Source organism: Filicampus tigris, chromosome 6 (assembly GCF_054856515.1).
Source record: "Filicampus tigris isolate MCC_2025a chromosome 6, RoL_Ftig_1.0, whole genome shotgun sequence".
NCBI classification, from domain to species: domain Eukaryota; kingdom Metazoa; phylum Chordata; class Actinopteri; order Syngnathiformes; family Syngnathidae; genus Filicampus; species Filicampus tigris.
The window spans coordinates 21,077,363-21,096,449 of record NC_141222.1 but is presented as its reverse complement, the minus strand read 5'-3'; the positions used below and the strand labels follow the sequence as shown (position 1 = coordinate 21,096,449).

The 19,087-nt window shown below is 39.7% G+C and overlaps 1 protein-coding gene across 3 annotated transcripts in view; it reads right to left on the bottom strand.

Annotated features, from left to right (window-relative positions):
* The window catches only part of rnf24 (ring finger protein 24), a 64,299-nt gene that overhangs the window by 6,522 nt on the left and 38,690 nt on the right, over positions 1–19,087 (bottom strand). For 2 of the 3 annotated variants that reach the window (XM_086033113.1, XM_086033114.1), the window contains 3 exons: positions 6,728–6,877; positions 3,596–3,638; positions 2,704–2,745 (listed from right to left, as the gene is read on the bottom strand). In XM_086033113.1, the coding sequence (XP_085889239.1) occupies positions 2,704–2,745; positions 3,596–3,638; positions 6,728–6,870 (228 nt within the window). In that variant the 5' untranslated portion in view covers positions 6,871–6,877. Of the gene's footprint in view, positions 1–2,703; positions 2,746–3,595; positions 3,639–6,727; positions 6,878–15,877; positions 16,530–19,087 lie in introns of those variants that run through there. The other variant, XM_086033112.1, reaches the window with a different exon arrangement.

The window sequence follows — 19,087 nt, the reverse complement described above, 5'->3', positions numbered from 1 at the left end:
ACTTTTTTTTTTTTTTAGACACACTTTCTTTTCCAGAGGACATCAAACAGCTTTGCACCCTCCCGTTTGGCTCGATGAAATAATTAGTGGAAAGAAACCCTCCAAAAGCCAAATGAAAACAGACGGGACAGATCTGGAAAACGGTCGGGGGCTCACACTGTTTGGCACATGTTCGGTCAGCTATGACCGCGGCCACTGCCATGTCTAAAATGTGCTGTTACAAGGACTGAAATATCTTTAGACAACAACAACAACAACAACAAAAAAGAACACTCTTGCAGGTCATCTGGCCCTTGCGGCATTAAACGTACTGTGAAATCATCAGTCAGTCACGGCTCATTTTTTTTTTTTTTGGGGCTTGCTAAAAACTCTGCACTGCCACAGTGTAGGATACAACATGCTATACTTCTCCTTAAGAGAACTATAAGGACATTGTGGACAGAACACATTTTATACCTCTCAGGAGCTTTGGGCAAAAGTGTGAGCTAAATGTCAGGATGGGATGTAATATAACAAGGACACACTTTCAATAGGCTGTTCTTACTAAAAAAAAAAAATTAAAAAAATCTTCATAGGTTGCATTTTTCTACTCAATTCTTGATATTGTGTCCTGCACAATGAAGCTGAAAGGTTCAAATTATATCCATCCATTTACATATAATATATGAATTACATTCTTACTGTATATTCTTCTGCACACCAAGAACAATTAGTGTTTTTAATCATTAAATTTGCACTTGACAGTATTTCATTTACTAGCATTATTAAGTATAATGCAAAGAATTAAACCATTTGTGCTCCTTCTGGTGTGTGAACCATGGCCACCAGGGAGCAGTATTACACATACATAATACTAGTATATTAGCGCACCCCTAATATGTTTATACAGGAGGAAGACAGTCACAACTGCTCAGTGAGACACATAGCACCATGACATCGATGCTAGTTTTGTTAGCGCATTTATGCTGTTTTGCGTTGTGTGTTAGCATTAAGCTATCAAACTTTTGTCACACAGGTTTGGTAAATACTCAACGCTGTATGGTAGTAAACAGCTTGAAGCAATTATCTCGCCTCTTTTTTGAACAACTATTCACTATCTGCCAAGCTGCGACATGTTGTGAAGTTTTTACTCCTCAACTCAAGCCCCCCCCCCCCCCCCCCCCCAAAAAAAACCCAAAATTAATCAGCCAATTTCTTGAAAAACGGAACGTATAGCGGGTCATTTGTACATCGAGGTGTTGTTGTTATACAGCTGGGTAGTAGTCCATTCTCAAGAACCAGTGTTAAAAAAACATGGGACAAATATATTTGAGCACATAGTCACTACACTTACAGCAAGTCAAAATGTAAGAAAATCAGGAGTTGAGAATTTAAAATGCGTCAGTCGGACTCGCACAAAGTGATTCTGTAGCCTTCAGACGAGAGATACAAATGATTTCTTTATGGAGGAGTAGATTTCAATTTATTTCTGCTGAAGAAAAGTCACCCGCCAAACAATTGTGTCTTGTCATAAAAAAAAGGAGTCCGTGTGGAATGTTGTTATTTAATAAGAGGCAATCAGGGAAGTGATTTTGAGATTTATGAACGGGGCTGTAATGCCATATTATGTGACGTGAATTCTTTCCATAGTCTGCAGTAATCTAGGCTAATTGGTCGAATGATGCAATTGTATAAATGTGCATACAAGTAAAAAGATTCCCTTGTCACCATTTCCGAATCAATCAAAACAAAATAAGATTGAATGCACTGCAGACTTTCACAGTGTGGGACCCAAAAAGTTGGTAGTCTACCACCAGTGTTTGTGGGTGTGCGTGTAACATTGCCTATAGTTGTTTTATCTGTCACTGAGCTGATTCACAAACTGCCAGTTTTCTGTCTGTTTGCGATAAGATGTACAAGAAACTCCTGACGCTTGTTGTGACAGTTGGGCACGGCACGACAAGGCAGAAAATATGAATCCATGATGCCCAAGTGCAGATGAACAAGAAATGTTTGAGGGGACGGCACCCTTGGCTACATTCAACATGGTATTTCCACAAATAGTGACCCTTATTCTAAACAGATGCAGTGTCTCAAATAGTCACTGTGTGCAACATCCGCATGGAAAATGGACGACACCCTTTTCCCAGTCAGGAAAAAAATGCGTAGCACCGGTAAGTGTAATTATCTCCGTCCATAAATAAAAGCCTCCACAACTGAGTAAATAAACTTGTGGAAACATGGTCAGTAAAACATAATGACAATATTGTTTTGACAGATCATAGTTTGACAATTATGGTCAGTAGAGCACTAAAGAGAAGATGCACTTGTATCACATTAATGAATAACTAATTTGGCACAGCAGACTAATTGTCCCCTGTGATGTGCATTCTGTGCTAACAGAACAAAGTTGTTTTTTAAAGTATTGCAGTGCTGTGCAACTCAAATGCCACAATGCGCTTCAGGGCACAGCTTCTTTTTTTTAAATCTTACCCCTTCATTATAAATCATTTTCCTTCAAATTAAAGTGCATGATATTTTGTACGAAGTTCTGCATTACAATACAGCGCTATTAAAACAGCACATAGCTCATGTGCTATGGATTCTTAGTTAAAAATCATTAAAGCTATCAGTACACGGTGAATGTTTGACTTAAGAGGATGTTTTGATGACAAGCCTGTGTCATCAAGTGATCGAACGTAACTAAGAAAGGAGAGAACTGACCTCATTCAAATTTAACTCCTTCACCTTTTCCTTTTGAATGACCTGAAATGAAGATCAGAGAAGAAAAGCATTAGTCACTGTAGCACTGTTTAAAAAGTAGGTTACCGGTATTTATATAGTGAGGGACAAATATGTGTTTTTTTTCATCAATAATTGCTTCATTAAGGTGAGCTTTACTTCCACCAAGCAAAAGATGTTGTTTTTAGGGCTATCACTAACTAATCTTTGTAGAATCTATTATCCTTTTGATGATTACATTGATTACTCGGGTAATCGCCTAAACATGGTTCCGGCTGTCACAAATATAGTTTCATAATGATTCATTATAGTTTCGAGGCAGGCATTTTAGTGTCGAACATTTTTTTGTGGTTGACACAGCCAAGCCAAAAAAAACACCAACAACAACAAAAACTGGGAGTGATACAGGAGTGCTACATTTCTTTTCTGTATAAATCTGTATAAAAATGCAAATGGTAGAATTTGTCATTTCATCGCAACTTGAACTACCCGTCACAGAATACAAACAGTAGAGTATGTTTGATATGTATGTTTGTCTCGTCACTTTTACACCCGTTTCCAACAGCGCAGTCAGTTTGAGTGAGTGAACACAAAATTTAGCAATTGCTATTTGGGATCTTAGAAAATCAAACCCTCTCTTTTTGGCTTCATGCTGAAAGCCATCTACTGCCTCGTTCTTGTCAGAGCACATGCTGATGATTGCAGAACCTCTCTCTTGCTTGCCACAATTTTGTCAGACACACAATTACAAACTGTATTTCTTTCATTCTGTCGAAATATTTCATAACCCATGTGATCCATGGTGGCGGTTTGAACTCCACTATTCACTATACATTAGCTGTGTGTACTGTTTTGAAGTGACCTCAATGCTTACTTGTTTGTATGCATAGAGCTCTTTGTGCGCCTGGTGCCGTAACCTGGGGAGACGTAAAGACAAAACATCTTTCCGATTAGCCAGTTACCTCCACATTGTCCACATCTTTACTACATAGATCAATCAGAGATCCTGGGGGGGGGAGAAAAGAAAAAAAAATTGAATGCCTTCGCCTTGTCAAATACTTGCCTCATGACACCAATTCTAAATATGCTACAGGGATACCAGATGATAGCGAAATACAAAGGTGCTACATTTTGTGCGAGATCGCACAACTATGAGAAGGCGGTTGAGAAGGTTGTTAACTGCATTTGCGCTCATGAGACTCATCCCTGAATCATTGGCACCGGATCAACCAATTACAGGCTAGGTCAAATCCTAACTACTGTTCTCTGTTTGTGCTCAGAAAATGCATTCAAAGCAGTGACGTGTATGATTCTACTTCTTACACTTATAAATAGCTTAAAAAAAAAAAAAAAATCCTAACTAATGCAAACATTAAGGGCAGAGCCCCGTTTGGCTTGAACCTCTCGATGTAGATCTTTATAAACATTGCCCAACAAAATCATCTGAGTGTGGAGGGAACAGGCACAGCACTTAAAAGGAACGTCTAGGCTACGAGAGTGACAACAAACATGGAGGACAAGGGGGAAGGATGAGCGAGAGAAATAAGAGAAATTCGTAGGTTTGTAAGATTTACCTCCATTACAAGTAACCTTAACCTCTCGCAGCAGAGTGAGAGGGATCTGTAAAACAAGCAGCACAGTCTAGGAGAGAAACTGACATTTTTTTAATTAAAAAAAAAAAAAAAAGAGGTCAGCAGATAAAGATGCAGAGACTCCCAAGGGTCAGAGACGGGGGGGTCAAGGGTGACTTTCCCGTGGGTCTCTCGATGCACGTCTTATAATGAGACTTCTAAAGGTATCACAGGTTTATTTCCACCAAGCAGCAGAGATGTCTTTGAATAAGGCTTTAAAAAAATATATGTATATTTGTTGTCTTATGGCAAGGAAAGAACATCATACATTGTTGTATGTCCTCCATTGTTGATGTTAATTCATAATGTCACGTTTTTGTTGAATATAGTGACATGTTACACTCTATCATACTAGTTCTGTTTTTCAATTAAATTCATTTGACGGTGCCTTGACAGAACTGCACAGTACTGCCCGGTAAAACCCGGCTGGCTTCCTCCTCTCTTTAATTTAGTGTTTGAAGACACCTGGGTAGTGTGACTGTGATGTAATCCAAGCAAAATGTGTATATTATTTAAAAAAATAAATAAATACATAAATAAAAAATAAAACATTTTGGTTTGTCTGTTGCAACAAATTGCATGATGCTTTGTGAATACATTAAGAAAATGCCACAACCACGAGCACTAGTGCATTCAGTGACAAAACCTTGCTGGCTGGCACACACTTTTAAGTGTGTGAGCTCTTGGGGAAGAAGAACAATAAATGTGTTAAATCTACAAAAAACACTGAGGGGATGTCTACTATATACATTTGGCCACAGTCGCAGTCACAAAAAAATGTAATGCTAGAAATTGAAGATTGTTTAGTGCATCTGTACAAGGACGATCATTTTGGGAGACTGCATCTTTAGATGCTTTTAAATGAGGAAAAAAAAAATGCATTTTTTCCCCATTTGAAAACCTCTAATTTAAATAATTTTGGATTAAATCAGCGTACTGCATCAAAGTCATATTGTATACTCTTTGAGTTGATTTAGAATGGTCTGTGGTTTGTGGACCACGCCCAAGGAACTAACACACTGAGGCACAAATGGGGCGACTCCACACCTAAAAAAATGAAGAAATAAAGATGCCTTTTGGATTAAAGGTGAAGCGTCTTGAGCAAACATTGAATGAATCTACCTTTGTGGACATACAGTAGTACCTTGTGTGATCTGGGCACTGCTTTTGTCTATGGAAACGCACCAACAGCGAGTTGCGCAACATCAAGCAGAGTAGGAACTAGGCAGCGCAAAGTGGCAGTAGGTAAAAATGGATTAAGACGAGATACTTTGACGCAAAGTGCCATGATCATCATCATGCAGACAAAAAGGTTTTGATGGTTATTATTACTTTTTTTTTTTTAATCATCATTGAAAAAAAAACCTTCTCCAAACTGTGCTGTTGAAATTATTTACACCTACAAACACAAACCAATTAAATACAACCCAATTCTTTTTTTTTTTAAATGAACAAGTAGACAAAATCTGACAGATAACACATTTCGAGTAGTCGATTTCCAAGCATATATAGAGAACCGTTGCTGCTCTGGCTAACATTGTCCTTCATCTAGTGTTCTCCTGAGATTGATACCTAACATACAGTATTTAGGATTTCATATCAATTACTTATGTAAGTTGGACTATACACTTTTCTATTTCACTTAAAAGGCCAATGAAACCTGGACCACACTGGATCCCTCCAAGAAGAACTAACAGCGCTGTGTTACATGTTGCAATATTTGTGGAGGTGGCCGACCTTATGGTTGCCAAGGTCGACTGTTTTGCAATATTTGTTTCTCTAAAAATACATTTAGGGCTCTATTTTCATAGCCGCACATGCGCTCGGTGTAAAAATTGTGGCATCTTCATTTTCGTTCCGGGCCAACTCTAGTTTACCGTGTTTGGAAATTTTCGAGGTAGAAGGCGGGTCTGTCTCTAAGTCACCACTTCACAGCGGGAAACTTTACATCATCCCCAAGTGGAGATCTTCTTTTAGCTCCTTATAAATGTGCTTTGCATGCGCTGATCTCATGCATGTCCTCCAGCGAGTCCATTATGCTTCCACGATGTCGACCGCGTGCCTCTCATGAGCTGAATTTAAAGCGAATGAGAGGAACCACTTCGATTGGTGGGGAATCAAGTGTGCTGTGTTCACTCCCACAACGGCGCAAACACCCAGTTTTACCTGCGCGTCTATGAAAATAACTGAAGAAAGAAAACTCCACTCATGCGTACAATTACATCACCCTTTGCACTAGACTTGCTCAAAATACGAAAATAGGGCCCTAATAGTTTTTATTTACGCTATTGTGCATAGCAATGAGGCCATGTAGCATACAGTCCACAATGTCCAGTTAAACTGATCAAGCTAATAAGGTGTAATAGTGCTTTTACCTTATTAAGTAGCAGCAGAAGAGGAGGCTGAGGATGAAGACAAAGATGGCTGTCCCAAAGACAACAATGTAGATATTAAGGGGCAGGTTCTGGAACCCTATATTTGGCATCCTGAAACTGTAGTGTGAAAAATCGGTGCTCATGGATGTTCTGGAAAGCAAGAGAGATCACGATTAGATGCCTCACAGTTCATACTGTATACAAGCAGACCAGTAAACCCAGAGTGACACATCAACAAATCAAAACAAGAAGTGGAACTAAAAGGTCACTGAAGTTAGTTTTACTTTCAATATGAGGCAGAAAATTGGGTTAATCATCAGCAAAGGATGTTGGTAATGTAAATACTACTCTAGAGAGTGCCTTATTTTCAGTATTTTAACAGTATTCGTTTTTCAAGAAACCAGACAAAGGATCCGATGTCTACCATCAATATCCATCCATCAACTTTCTCGACCGCTTGTCCTCATTAAAGTGGAAGTCAACCTAAACATATTTTTTCAAGAATATGTTCTATTCAGGCCCACTAGTTGAAACAAGGCATTCTGATAAATATTGCGTTAATTGCTACCTATTACAGCTGAATTTGGGCTAGAAGTAGGATCCAGGGCACGTATTGGCAAACACAGTCACAATGACAACGATGGCCAATTAAGTCCCACATTAAGATGTACTTACCACAATTCCACCATGCTGCCCCAAGTCAATATCAGTAAACTAACTCCTTCAAGAATGTCGGGTTGTGGTTAAAACGCACACACACAGAGCTAACTGTATATGTCAACAGAAACGGCAGCAAGTGAATAGAATTACACATAATTAACCATAACACAACATGAATAATAAATTAATGACATAACATGCTACAGGCAAGAATATTTTGTTTAGTGTGTAAAATGATGCGTAGTCTCCCACACATAAGCAGGCAACAACACACAATAATCCATAAAGTCTGCACAAAACAAAAGGTGGCTGTGGTCCAGGAGCTCTTCCAGAATCTAGGAAAGGGACATGTCTGGACATGTCTACTCCTACTTGAAGGAGGAGTATAGCCCAGGGATAAAAAAAAAACGTAAACACATAAAAATTCACTCCTCGTGAAAGTGACTGAAGACACTCCCCCTTTGCCAACATCATGACAGAGGGACATTTTGTCAAGTTAAAGCCATGACATGTGATCAGATTTTTTTGTGTTGACCGAAAAATTTCATAGCTTTAGGGCCATTTCACTTGCACCCAGTGTTTACATTTGTCCCTCTGAGGGCAATTTCATTATATTCCAGAACAAAGACAAATTTGACACCACAAATTTAATCTTCGATGCCATTGTCATCACAAAAATGCGACCATTCATGGAATCTCAATACAAGATCAACGAGATTGGACTGCTCATGGACTGGCATGGCAACTTTATTTAGTTTTCACAAGAGACCAGAAAAGACCACACTTGCTAATAACATTTACATGTACCCTTCAGGGAGATCTGCACTGACCAATGCCAATGAAGTATAATCCCAAATGTAGAAACTCAAGACTTAGACAATTACTGCCACCACTGTGGCCAAAGTGGGCGGGAAGTGTAAACACAGTGAGGCCAGTGACATTCTAGAGATGCACCACTGTGAATAGACTCAAATTACTTGGACCAGGTTCCTAGATAAAATGTCTAGGCCATGCCTGGAAAACCAGGTCAGTCTTCTCAGAGGGCAAAACAGGCTAATAGTGCACAAAGTTAATACAGAAATTGAGTGACGGGGTACTTTTTAAAGGGTCCCAGACCACTAAGTGGACTGGTGCCAACCTTGTAAGACTATTGACAGCACTATTCTGTTTCCTTTATGTAGGAGCACAGGTTGTAAAATACACATTCCTGATCACTGACGTTATGCTTAACATTTGAACTGAATAATATAGTCAGGAGAAGAGAGGACTTTACAAGCGCCTCGTCAGGGGCTTGTATCTCTGTGACTTGTTCGACTCCATGACAAACTAAATACCCGTTTTACTCTTCTAAACAGTGCTATCTCACTCTTACCGAAATACAGTCAGCTATACTTTTTGTGAGCTCAAACACCACCAGGGAGACACATATTCTGTCTGAAAGAAATGCCCAAGCTACATTTTGCAGTTCAGTTTGCCTTAGGTACTGGTACTACTTTCATCGTCGGCTTTTGTGGTAATAGAACAGGCAAACCAGAAACACAACATTCCTAGCGCAGGCGAGCCTTTGATATGATATGATGAACATTATTGACAATTCTACTGTAGCTCACATACTAGTTCAGGAAAGCGAAAAAAGTAGGGACCAAATATCTCATGTGCTATTGTAGGAAGTATAGGTCACTAGGACACTGATCATACTTCAAAAAGTGGCCATAAATCTTTGCTGCTATGCTTGTCATTGCCAGGTTGGCGCCAGTGAAGGAAGTCTTCTGAGACTTTGCATTATGAGGATGCAACTTGAACCATAGAGCAGAATCAGTCTTCGGGCACATCACATCATCTTGATCAAGACATCGAAGTCTGACTGTAAACAAAGAGCATGTCTGCTTTCAGGTGTCAATTCCATCACAAAGGCATTACTGAAAGCACTGCACAAACTTAGGGGAAATCTAATTTCCATTTGACATTCCGACTGGACCCACAGTTGGGTTGCAAATACATTTTCTTTAAAATAAAATAAAAAGGTAACATAGTCCACACAGATCCAATGTTTTCTTAGTGTTATGAGACTTTCACATTGCGTTTGTTTTGTTCAGTGTCCACCACAGGGTAGGGCGCAAGGCGCACGGCGCTCAAGATTGCCTATTGTCGCTGGTTGCTTAGTGACTGTACAATAAGTGGCCCGGTGACTTTTAGCCCTTTTTGGGTTGTGAAGTAGACTGCATCTTGGCAATATGGTTTCGAATGGTTAAGAATACCCACCTACATAGAGGCACCGTCGTGCCTCTGTTATGACCGTTACGCTACGTCCAAGGGAGAAAATTGACTTTGTCCCACCATTCTGTGTTGGAGCAATTTATACAGAATAATGGCATGGGAAACAGGTGCAAACTTGACATTTTTAACAGGCAGTGTAAAGAGGTTTATATTCCTGCAACTGCCCCTATCAAATGTTCTTCTCTTGGTTTGTATCATGTTCCCATCATTTCTACCACCTTGTGTTTCTCTCACTTCAAATGTTTCACATTATTACATAACCACACTTGTGCATCACATTCACTGGCATGAGCAAGTGCAGGCACAAGACTCTTCACAGTCATCCCATACCCGAACCCCTTCCTGGGATATGACTGTCAACGACTACAAGGCACCTCTGCCAAGATTTTATTGTCATGAACTACTCAGTTGTTTCCACTAACAGTCTAAATACAGCAACACAAGATTACATTACTGAATTGTATCAAACTTGACAATGATGCCAGAATGCAAATGAAGACACACCCTTGTGTGACTCACTGTGTTATCAAATCATCATGCAGGATGACGACTGAAGACTTCCAACACAACAAACACATTCCACTCCGGTATAACGTCTCAAAGGTTTCTTTAAAGTGGAAATCAACCCAAACATATTTTTTTCAAGAATATGTTCTTTGCAAGCTCACTAGTTGACACAAGGAATTCTGATAAATATTGCGTTTGTGGAAGAAGAGTCAATCCACCCATTTTTAGCCATTTCTGGGGGTGGCCATTTTGTCACTTCTGTCGACTGAAAATGACATCACAACTGCTCAGGGCTCAGGTAATGACCATTCACGGTTCAGCTTCAGAAAACTGGTCTGCTGTGATTGGTTGTTACCTGAGCAGTTGTGATGTCATTTTCAGTCGACAGAAGTGACAAAATGGCCGCCCTCAGAAATGACTAAAAACAGGTGGATTAACTCTTATTCCACAAACGCAATATGCCTTGGTTCAACTAGTGGGCTTGCATAGAACATATTCTTGAAAAAAAGATGTTTGGGTTGACTTCCCCCTTTAACACTCGAATCATGACCCACTGCTACAAAAATAACATGGCTCAGTCAGAACCTATGGATATAACATCACTTTGGAATGGGGACCTGCACAATAATTTGGTCTGAATTAGTCATTTTCCCAAACTCTAAACATAGATTTGTAGGAATATCCCCCAAAACACAATTGATGTTTCCACCTACGTCCAGAGCAGTTCATTCACAAGTAATAGCTCCAACGAGAAGTGGAAATTTCCACTAGCAGCCAGGAGCACCATGAGATATACACATCTGAAACCTAATATGTTAAGGGCTGGACTAAAGACCGGGCACTCAGAGGCAGAACAAGGAAATGTGCAGCAGGTCGCACTGTTTATTTGATATGTCCACACTTATGGCGTGATGTGGCTTAGAGCAGAAGGCAATACAAAGGGCGATTGCTAACTTCTCATTGAAAACACAGTTAGGTCGAGTGTTAACTGACTCTGTACTAAATGCGAATAAATGTTTTTTTGCGTGGCTGTTAATTCATAGAAATTGCATCTTGAGATGGGAATAATAGTAGAATAATTTGCCATTAATCAATCGTGCAGGATTGATTGTAAATTAATTGTGCACAAAGAAGTGAGGCAAAAATGAGATTCTTCTTGGTTGTGACCAGAAGACGTGCGTCTGCTTTTTCACTGAACAATTTTTTGGCCTACAACCACACAGACGGACCTCCTTATACTCCATTAAAACGATAGTTAACACCAGCAGATGTGCAGCATAACTGGATTATTTAAACATTTCAGTCACATTCTCTTTAACTCTTAAACTCTTCATGTGCACATTTTCATTTGAAGAGTTCAAACTCAAAAGGCCATCAAATGCCATTCGGACAAAAACACATTGTTCAAAGGTGCATTTCCTAACCCTGACAACTAAACAACTTCAATAAAAGTAAGATTTTTTTTCCCCCAAATTAGCATCTTAATTGCTTTATACATATTAACTTAGAATAGCCTACAGAAAATATGAACCTGGAACCAGATACAAAAAAAAACATTATGTATTTTTTTATTAATAAATTATTATTATTATATATTTTACTCAATTTACAAAAAATGCTTTTCCATCAGAAGTCATTTATTATGCTCTTTGTTAGAACAACAGACACCCAATGTATTGCTTTAAATGGATAGACGATGTTCGGGTGTTCTGATCTCTTATTATTATTAATTTTGAATCCTTAACAGATTCTTTTGACATACAAGGTCTGATTTGATACTATTCATGCCATTGATCGCAGACAAAAAACTAATAATATGCCATCGCCTTGAAAACTGTATATTTTCATAAAGATGAAAGCTAGTGAATAATGCTCCTCTAAAATCGAAACACTCAGAGCAACTATAGCTCATGTAATATGTTATGTGTGAAAATATGAAGTATACAGTATATCAAAATGAGGCTAGGCAAGAGCCTGAATAGAACCACCGCAAAAAAAAGAAGCCATGACCTTTGCTAAATTTGCGCTTCTGCTCTCCCCACCCCACTTCTCAAAGCAAAGCCCACCATTCCATGCATGGCCCCTTATAGTAACACAAGATGGCGCAAACAAGAGGAACTGACACACACAGCTGTCTCTCAGCTATTTTTTTTGTAGAGGGTGGTCACCCTTCCACACAAACCGAGTTGCTTATGCGCATGGTTTAATGTTTTACTGCAAATTGTGCGGTTGTAGAACTATCGAGTTGGACTAATTCCCTCTCGCGTCATGAATGCAAGGTCATGGTCGCTTTAAGTCAAATATACTGAGAAGAAAGAAAAACAAATTGACAAACTTGCCCACTTACGTAATGAGCCAACTTTTAACTGTAGTAGTACATTACTTCCAGGGTTGTGGTTGGGACCAATAGAGTCATCACTACTGGTGGAGAAACCTAACAAGAAACACCAATAAATAATATTAAAGTGTCAAGATAAGTGGGAGTATTGATCAGATCCAGCACACATGTGCATGTTGCTTCCTGTATAAAAGTAGAGGGAAACTGATTATACAACATACCATATATGTCGAAACATGCAGGTTATGTGTCAAGTGTAAGGTTTGGCAATGGAATTTATTTCCTGACCTGAGTAATTTAGGATTAAACTAGATTAACTAATGATTACTCAGTGTTGCAACGTAATAGAGGTATGCTGTATCATTTCTGGTACAACACTGAAATGCTGTAAAATTCATAGTGTGGCCTGGCCACATCATTGCGAGATTTACCTCAAACAACAAGACAGCAAACTGGGAAGCATGATGATACAATCTAGGGAGCTCTCATATGGTTTATTACTCATCTACTGTATAGCCAGCAATAACCGTAACCTCACCGCAATACTGTGTTTTCATTGGATCTTAGCGAAAATCAATCAAGAACATGAAGAAATGAGAGCCTGAATGGAGACAGTAACATTGTTGTTTTCAAAACTATTAGCACATTAAAAAAAAAAAATGGTGTTTTCATGCTCCAAAAGCATTTGTCGTGTAAATAAATGTCCAAAACCACACATTTTGTTTATCAGTTCTCGGTTAAGGCCAACAAACAACACTGGTCAACAGCAAATTTTAATCGCGGATGGCTTTATGTGTTCATAAATGTATTTTTGACACTGATTTAAAAATGTCTTCTTTTTTTCAAGCACATTAGAGTTTTTGAGATATTTTCCTTTTCTTTGTTTGACCTATAAATGCTTGCACAATATAGATTTACCATGTGTTGTAATTCATAGCTATGACGTTTCCGGAAAAAAACAAAATCCACTGGTTGCTGAACCTTACCCTTAAATCATAAACATTACTAAATATATTACAGCATTCCCCTTGGTAGATTTCAAACTGTGAAGTCAAAATGAGCTCCAAAATGCAACACTGACCCCAGATATAGATCAGCACCTGATGGAAGCAAAATATTCAATGTTCTAGATGTGCAACATGAGTCGATTAATAGACAACTAATCGAAGTGACAACTATTTAGATCATTTATTAATCGTTCGTGCAAAACTCAGAACTGTGAGGCATATTTGCCAAGCACTTGTCCAACCGTGCCATCTAAAACCCTCATGTTTTCATCAATTACTTTGGTGTAAGACTCTCTTATTGTTTACTCCTGAAAGCAAACAACGATGATATTTAAGAATATTTGCCAAGTTAACAGGCTTGGAGGCCCGTCAGCTGGGATAGGCTCCAAGTCAACGAGGAAGTGCTGTAGAAAATGGATGGATGGATTGATGGTGTTACAGTATTTATAGAGCAGCTCAAAAAACACTGCTGGTATTTCTGCAGCACTAGACGCTTTACAGGAACCATCAACATACCAAAGCAACATTTGCAGCAGTCTGCTAGAAACAGAGTGTGCTCCGAGAACAGCAGCACCTTACTGAGACACTATGTGGCACCTACATGATTCTGTCTTCAAACTCCCCCATTTGACTAAATCACTGCGGAGGTATGAGATAACTGACTTTATTAGTGTTATGGTGACAAGCCACCCAAGTCCCAATGTACCAATTTCCACTATTGCATGCTGTATCATCATACTGCCAATCGCTGCCTTATTAAAAAAAAAAAAAAAAATACCATGTCTGTCATAAAACTAATTCATTTCCAGGGACACACGGTGCAACATTATGCAATAGTAAGTTGATATTGTTGAATTCATGTCTTATGTGCGATGTTACACCCATCAGCAGCTGTGAGATGTTGGGTTATGTAATATTTTGTCTTTATCTGTCCGCACAGCTCACAAGTGATACAAGCTCAATTATTAGCTTCTTGTTCACACAAATGCTACAATGTGTTTGATTGCCATGATTATAAAGAAAAGAAAGTGACACAAACTGGGGCAGTGGTATGGTTTGATCTTCGGCTTGGCGACTGAAGGGATGCTGGTGTACGTTGACAAAAATCAGGTCACAAGTGCATTTATCTGCCGAAACATCCAAAATACACCCACAGGCTACAATGTCAGGTGTGTCGGCACTCAGAAAAATTAGATTTGATTTAAGAGCGTACTGATAATTTCATAGAATGAATCTAAAATCATAAAATCAAAATGAATATGTGCGGCAGTTACTGAACGTGCCTTCTTGGGCCATTTCAAAACAGCAAGTGGTGATTTTGCTTTTGGGCAAATCTGCCTAATAGTCACTTGTGCTGCATTCCATTACATTGTTGCAAAATATGTTTTGCATGCTAGATTTAATGAAGATTTACATTACCCATGAATGTTCCTTGTTTATATGAAACCAGCAATTGATTTTCACCCTACTCTAGGGTGGTCTGTGTCGCTCACCCAAAGTCAAGCAATTGATTTTCGACCTACACTGGGGTGGTCTGTGTCTCACCGGGATCGGCCCCAGCTCACCCACGACCCTGAGGACAAGTGGTATAAAAACGTCACATTTTGGCACGCATGTTCTCCCTGTCCTTATGGATTTTCTCTCACATCCCCAAAGCTTCCATGTTAGGTTCAAGTAAGACTTTAAATTGTCCAAGATGTGAAACTCCACATTAAAGCGACCACGTTTCAAACCTCTAACATCTGAACCGTGAGGCAGATGTGCTAACTAGTCCACAGTGCTGCCTTAACACGAAGGCTACTAATAACGTTGAAAATAAAGAATTGCTACTACAGCACATGTACCCCACCGTTATATGCAGGTGTACTAAATATCGTGTCCAGTTTGTGTGTGGGTCACTATGACATGATGGTGAAAATGTCATTCAGTCACGTAGACAAAAATGGAAACGAAACCGTTTGACATTTGACCACCAGGACAATGGCCCACATAGGAATGTTACACACAAGGTCGCTGGTCAGTGCAAGCTGACATCTTTAATTAGTACGCAAGTGTGACAGAATCTTGTCGAAAAAGACGCGAGAGCCCCGGGGCGTAGGCTCGCTTGCTAGCTCAATTATCCCCTTGTGGTCAGCACCTCGTTAAACAAAAGCGTGGTTGCAGTCCACGTCAACAGAAACATTCGAATCAAACACAGTCATTCATGGAGATGAATAGGTGAGCGTTTTAATGACGTCCAATGGCATCTTTTTAAAAAGCTCGGTAGCATCGCTGCTCGTTGCCAAGTGACGTTGACTAGCTAGCTAGTAGTAATTATTATGTAAGTGAATGGGGGACGAGAAGAATCGTCCACTTACTCACCAAGCAGGCACGTCCCAAAATCTCGCTTAATTCTTCGTTTTCAGTTTGTCCGAAGTCTGGAAGTTGAGGTGTAACGCTGACGTTAAAGGGAAAAAATAAATAAAAATAAAAATCCTTAATTGAAATTGACGTCGCCCGATGCCGCGGCTAGGGGGAACTTCATCACGTACGCCCAGCGTTGTGCTGTTTACGGTAACTTAAAAAAAACAAAAACAAAAAACACTCATTTAAAAAAAAAAAACAGGGTTCCTCAATAGCTGGGTCCGAGTTGGGAGGCAACGCTGTTGGGAAAAAAAAGGTGCACAAACGCGTAGAATTGGATGATGCGTTGTCCTGTTTTACGTGTCGTCTCCGGCGTAAGGGGGTGCTTTTCCTCAAATCCACTGGAGGACTAGAATGGCAGACGATTGGCACGGTCCGCACGTAAACGTGTGTTTGTTTTTGTTAGAGCGTCTACCACCACCACGAGTACCTCGACCCACACGTCCTCTTCCGATACAGGCCAGCTCACAAGAAGAGAAACGCTTCTGGCTCGTTTCGAGGACGGCGTATCTGCGGGCTACGATGCCAACGCTGGAGGATGAGGGAGGGGACACGGTTTTGAAGAAGTGGACGTAACCAAAACTACTGGCGTCTATCAGCCAGAAGGGGCCGAGAGTGTAGTTTGGAATCAATGCGGCATTCAAATTTCCTGGGAAATATCAGCTTTTATGCAGCATGATAAATGTGACCTAAGCAGTGAGCAGTGAGGTCATCAGACAGGGGCGTTGCCAGGTATTTTTCAATGGGGTGGCCAGGGTGACACAACACTTGATTGATGAGTGGCTTTACGTGCACACACACATCATTCACATTCTTGTAACACACTTGGTAACACAACACTTGACTGAGGAGTAGCTTTACACACACACACACACACGCACACACACACACACACGCACACACACACATCATTCACATTTTTGTAACACACTCTGTACTCTATCTATCTATCTATCTATTAGGAGTGTAACGGTACACGTGGGCGTATTAATACGTTCCGGTATGGCATGTTCGGTTCTGTCCACTTGTGTTTGGTTCGGTCCACTTATTAGCGCGAATTTACGCACGGGCGCTATTTGCGGGAAATTAGGGCAGCGGCACTAAAGGGGAGCCAGGATGCCAGAAGCTGTGATAAATCATAAATGCATGGATAAATGGCATTATAATGGCATACGCAAACAAGCCAGAGTTCGAAGGTCCCCCGTACACTGCGGTCTCCTGTTTGGGAACATTCTGGCTTTCCTGTTAAAATCGCAGATGGGGAAAGGTCCGTTTATAAGTCCCATAATAACATGTAACATAATAGCACTTAAAACGACATCATCCGACTTTGAATTTTTCTTAGACGAGGAAGCGAGCAGTATTTTTAGCCAAAAACAAAGTACAACAGCTCTGTTCTTCGTTCTCCGCTGCTCCACTCACTTGCTGCATTCATGAACCTCAGAAACATCACAACTCAGCAAAACACAAATCCGACCACAACACAGATAACCCAATTCGTTACAATATGATGTTAAACGTTCAAAGATTTCCATGCCTAAAAAGTGTAAATAATTTCATAAAGACTTTAAAGTTACTGTATTTCATTATAAAAAGAGTTTTAATACAGTTAGCAATAATTGTTACTGTTATTGTATGTATTTTTTTTCATCACAAAAAGTGTATATGTACTGTAATGACAACTTGTCTTTAACTTGAATGCTTAGATGTGTCATAGGCTGTTGCTGCTGAGTGTTTAAAAATTTCAGTGTCTTAATAATTTACAAAATTAAGAGACCTTTATTGTTAATGTATTTTTTATTCTGGTGTAATTTCTTAGAACGTCACGCGAATGGTTCGCTTTTATTTTTTTCTTCTAAAAAAACATGTAGGATTTACTTGTCATCTTTTCAAAATAAATATATATATTTTTTAAAAATCTGTTTTTTTTACCGAAAATATACCGAACCGAAGTTTCCAAGAAACCGAACCTAACTGTGATTTAAGATACCGTTACACCCCTACCTACCTACCTACCTACCTACCTACCTTTCTACCCATCCATCCATCCATCCATCCATCTATCCCATAAAGATAGAAGTAGTCATCCAGCATAACAGACGGGCTGACGGATATACAGTATGTCCGGAGTAAGTTGCATGTCCGGAGTAAGTTGCAAAATTCTCCGTTCCCACATGGTTTTCATCAAAGATCAGACGAAAAAATATGCTTAGTGCGTCAAGTACCTCCATCATAGCCAAAATTAAAACAAAAAAATGAAGCATAGTAGGCCTAAGTGTTCATCAAAAATGAGACAGAGATTTTATCCATGAAAGTATATTCAATATTATTTTTAAGTCACCATAACATAATGCACAATTTAAAAATTAACACTGCGCTTAAACACAGGAAACAAATTTACCTAAAGGATTTCATTAAAATGTACTGCACATAAAAGTTACATGTAAAATGTAGCTAAACAAATGTTTAAAAAGAGCCATTTCTTAAAGGTTAAATGTAAATGTATTGAACTAAAAAAGCGAAATACAACTGAACTGTTCTTAGGCAGTGGTTCTTTCCTGTACCACTGGGGAGAGCACAACTAATGGCGCACACACCACACATTTCGATTCACTGAGCTAAAGCTATTATTTGATTTTCAGAGAAGCTCTATTACTCTTTTCATCTATAGACTTGTACGTCACATGAACTGACATTTGAAGGTGTCAACTCCCCTTTTGCCAGCTCCCAACACCTCACCACTTCCTCCTTCAAAAATATGAATGCGGTATCCAGGAAGCCACACTTTGGCCACCCAGCCTGGCACTTTCCTCCCTTTGAATTGAGTGGAGGAGCGCGCCCATTGCCCAATAAACGTCACCGTGAGCGCATGTGAATGAGGTGCAAGTGACAGGGCCGCTTTGTGAGATGTGTGCGGGAGCGGGAGTGCCATGTGACACTCTTGAATGGGTTGCCAGGGGTTGGCCAGGGGGGAAGGATGGCAGCGTCTACAAAGCCCCATTGAAGGCGCGCAGACTGTCTCTGCTCTTCCTTCCCCTCCATGGAGGAGGCTGCCGCTTGGTACCTACTTAAAGGAGGGATTCTTTGTAAAGAATTGGAGAGGCGAGCACTATTATCACCATGGTACACTTCCTTCATTCCCTTATATACTGCCATATCCTGTCCAAT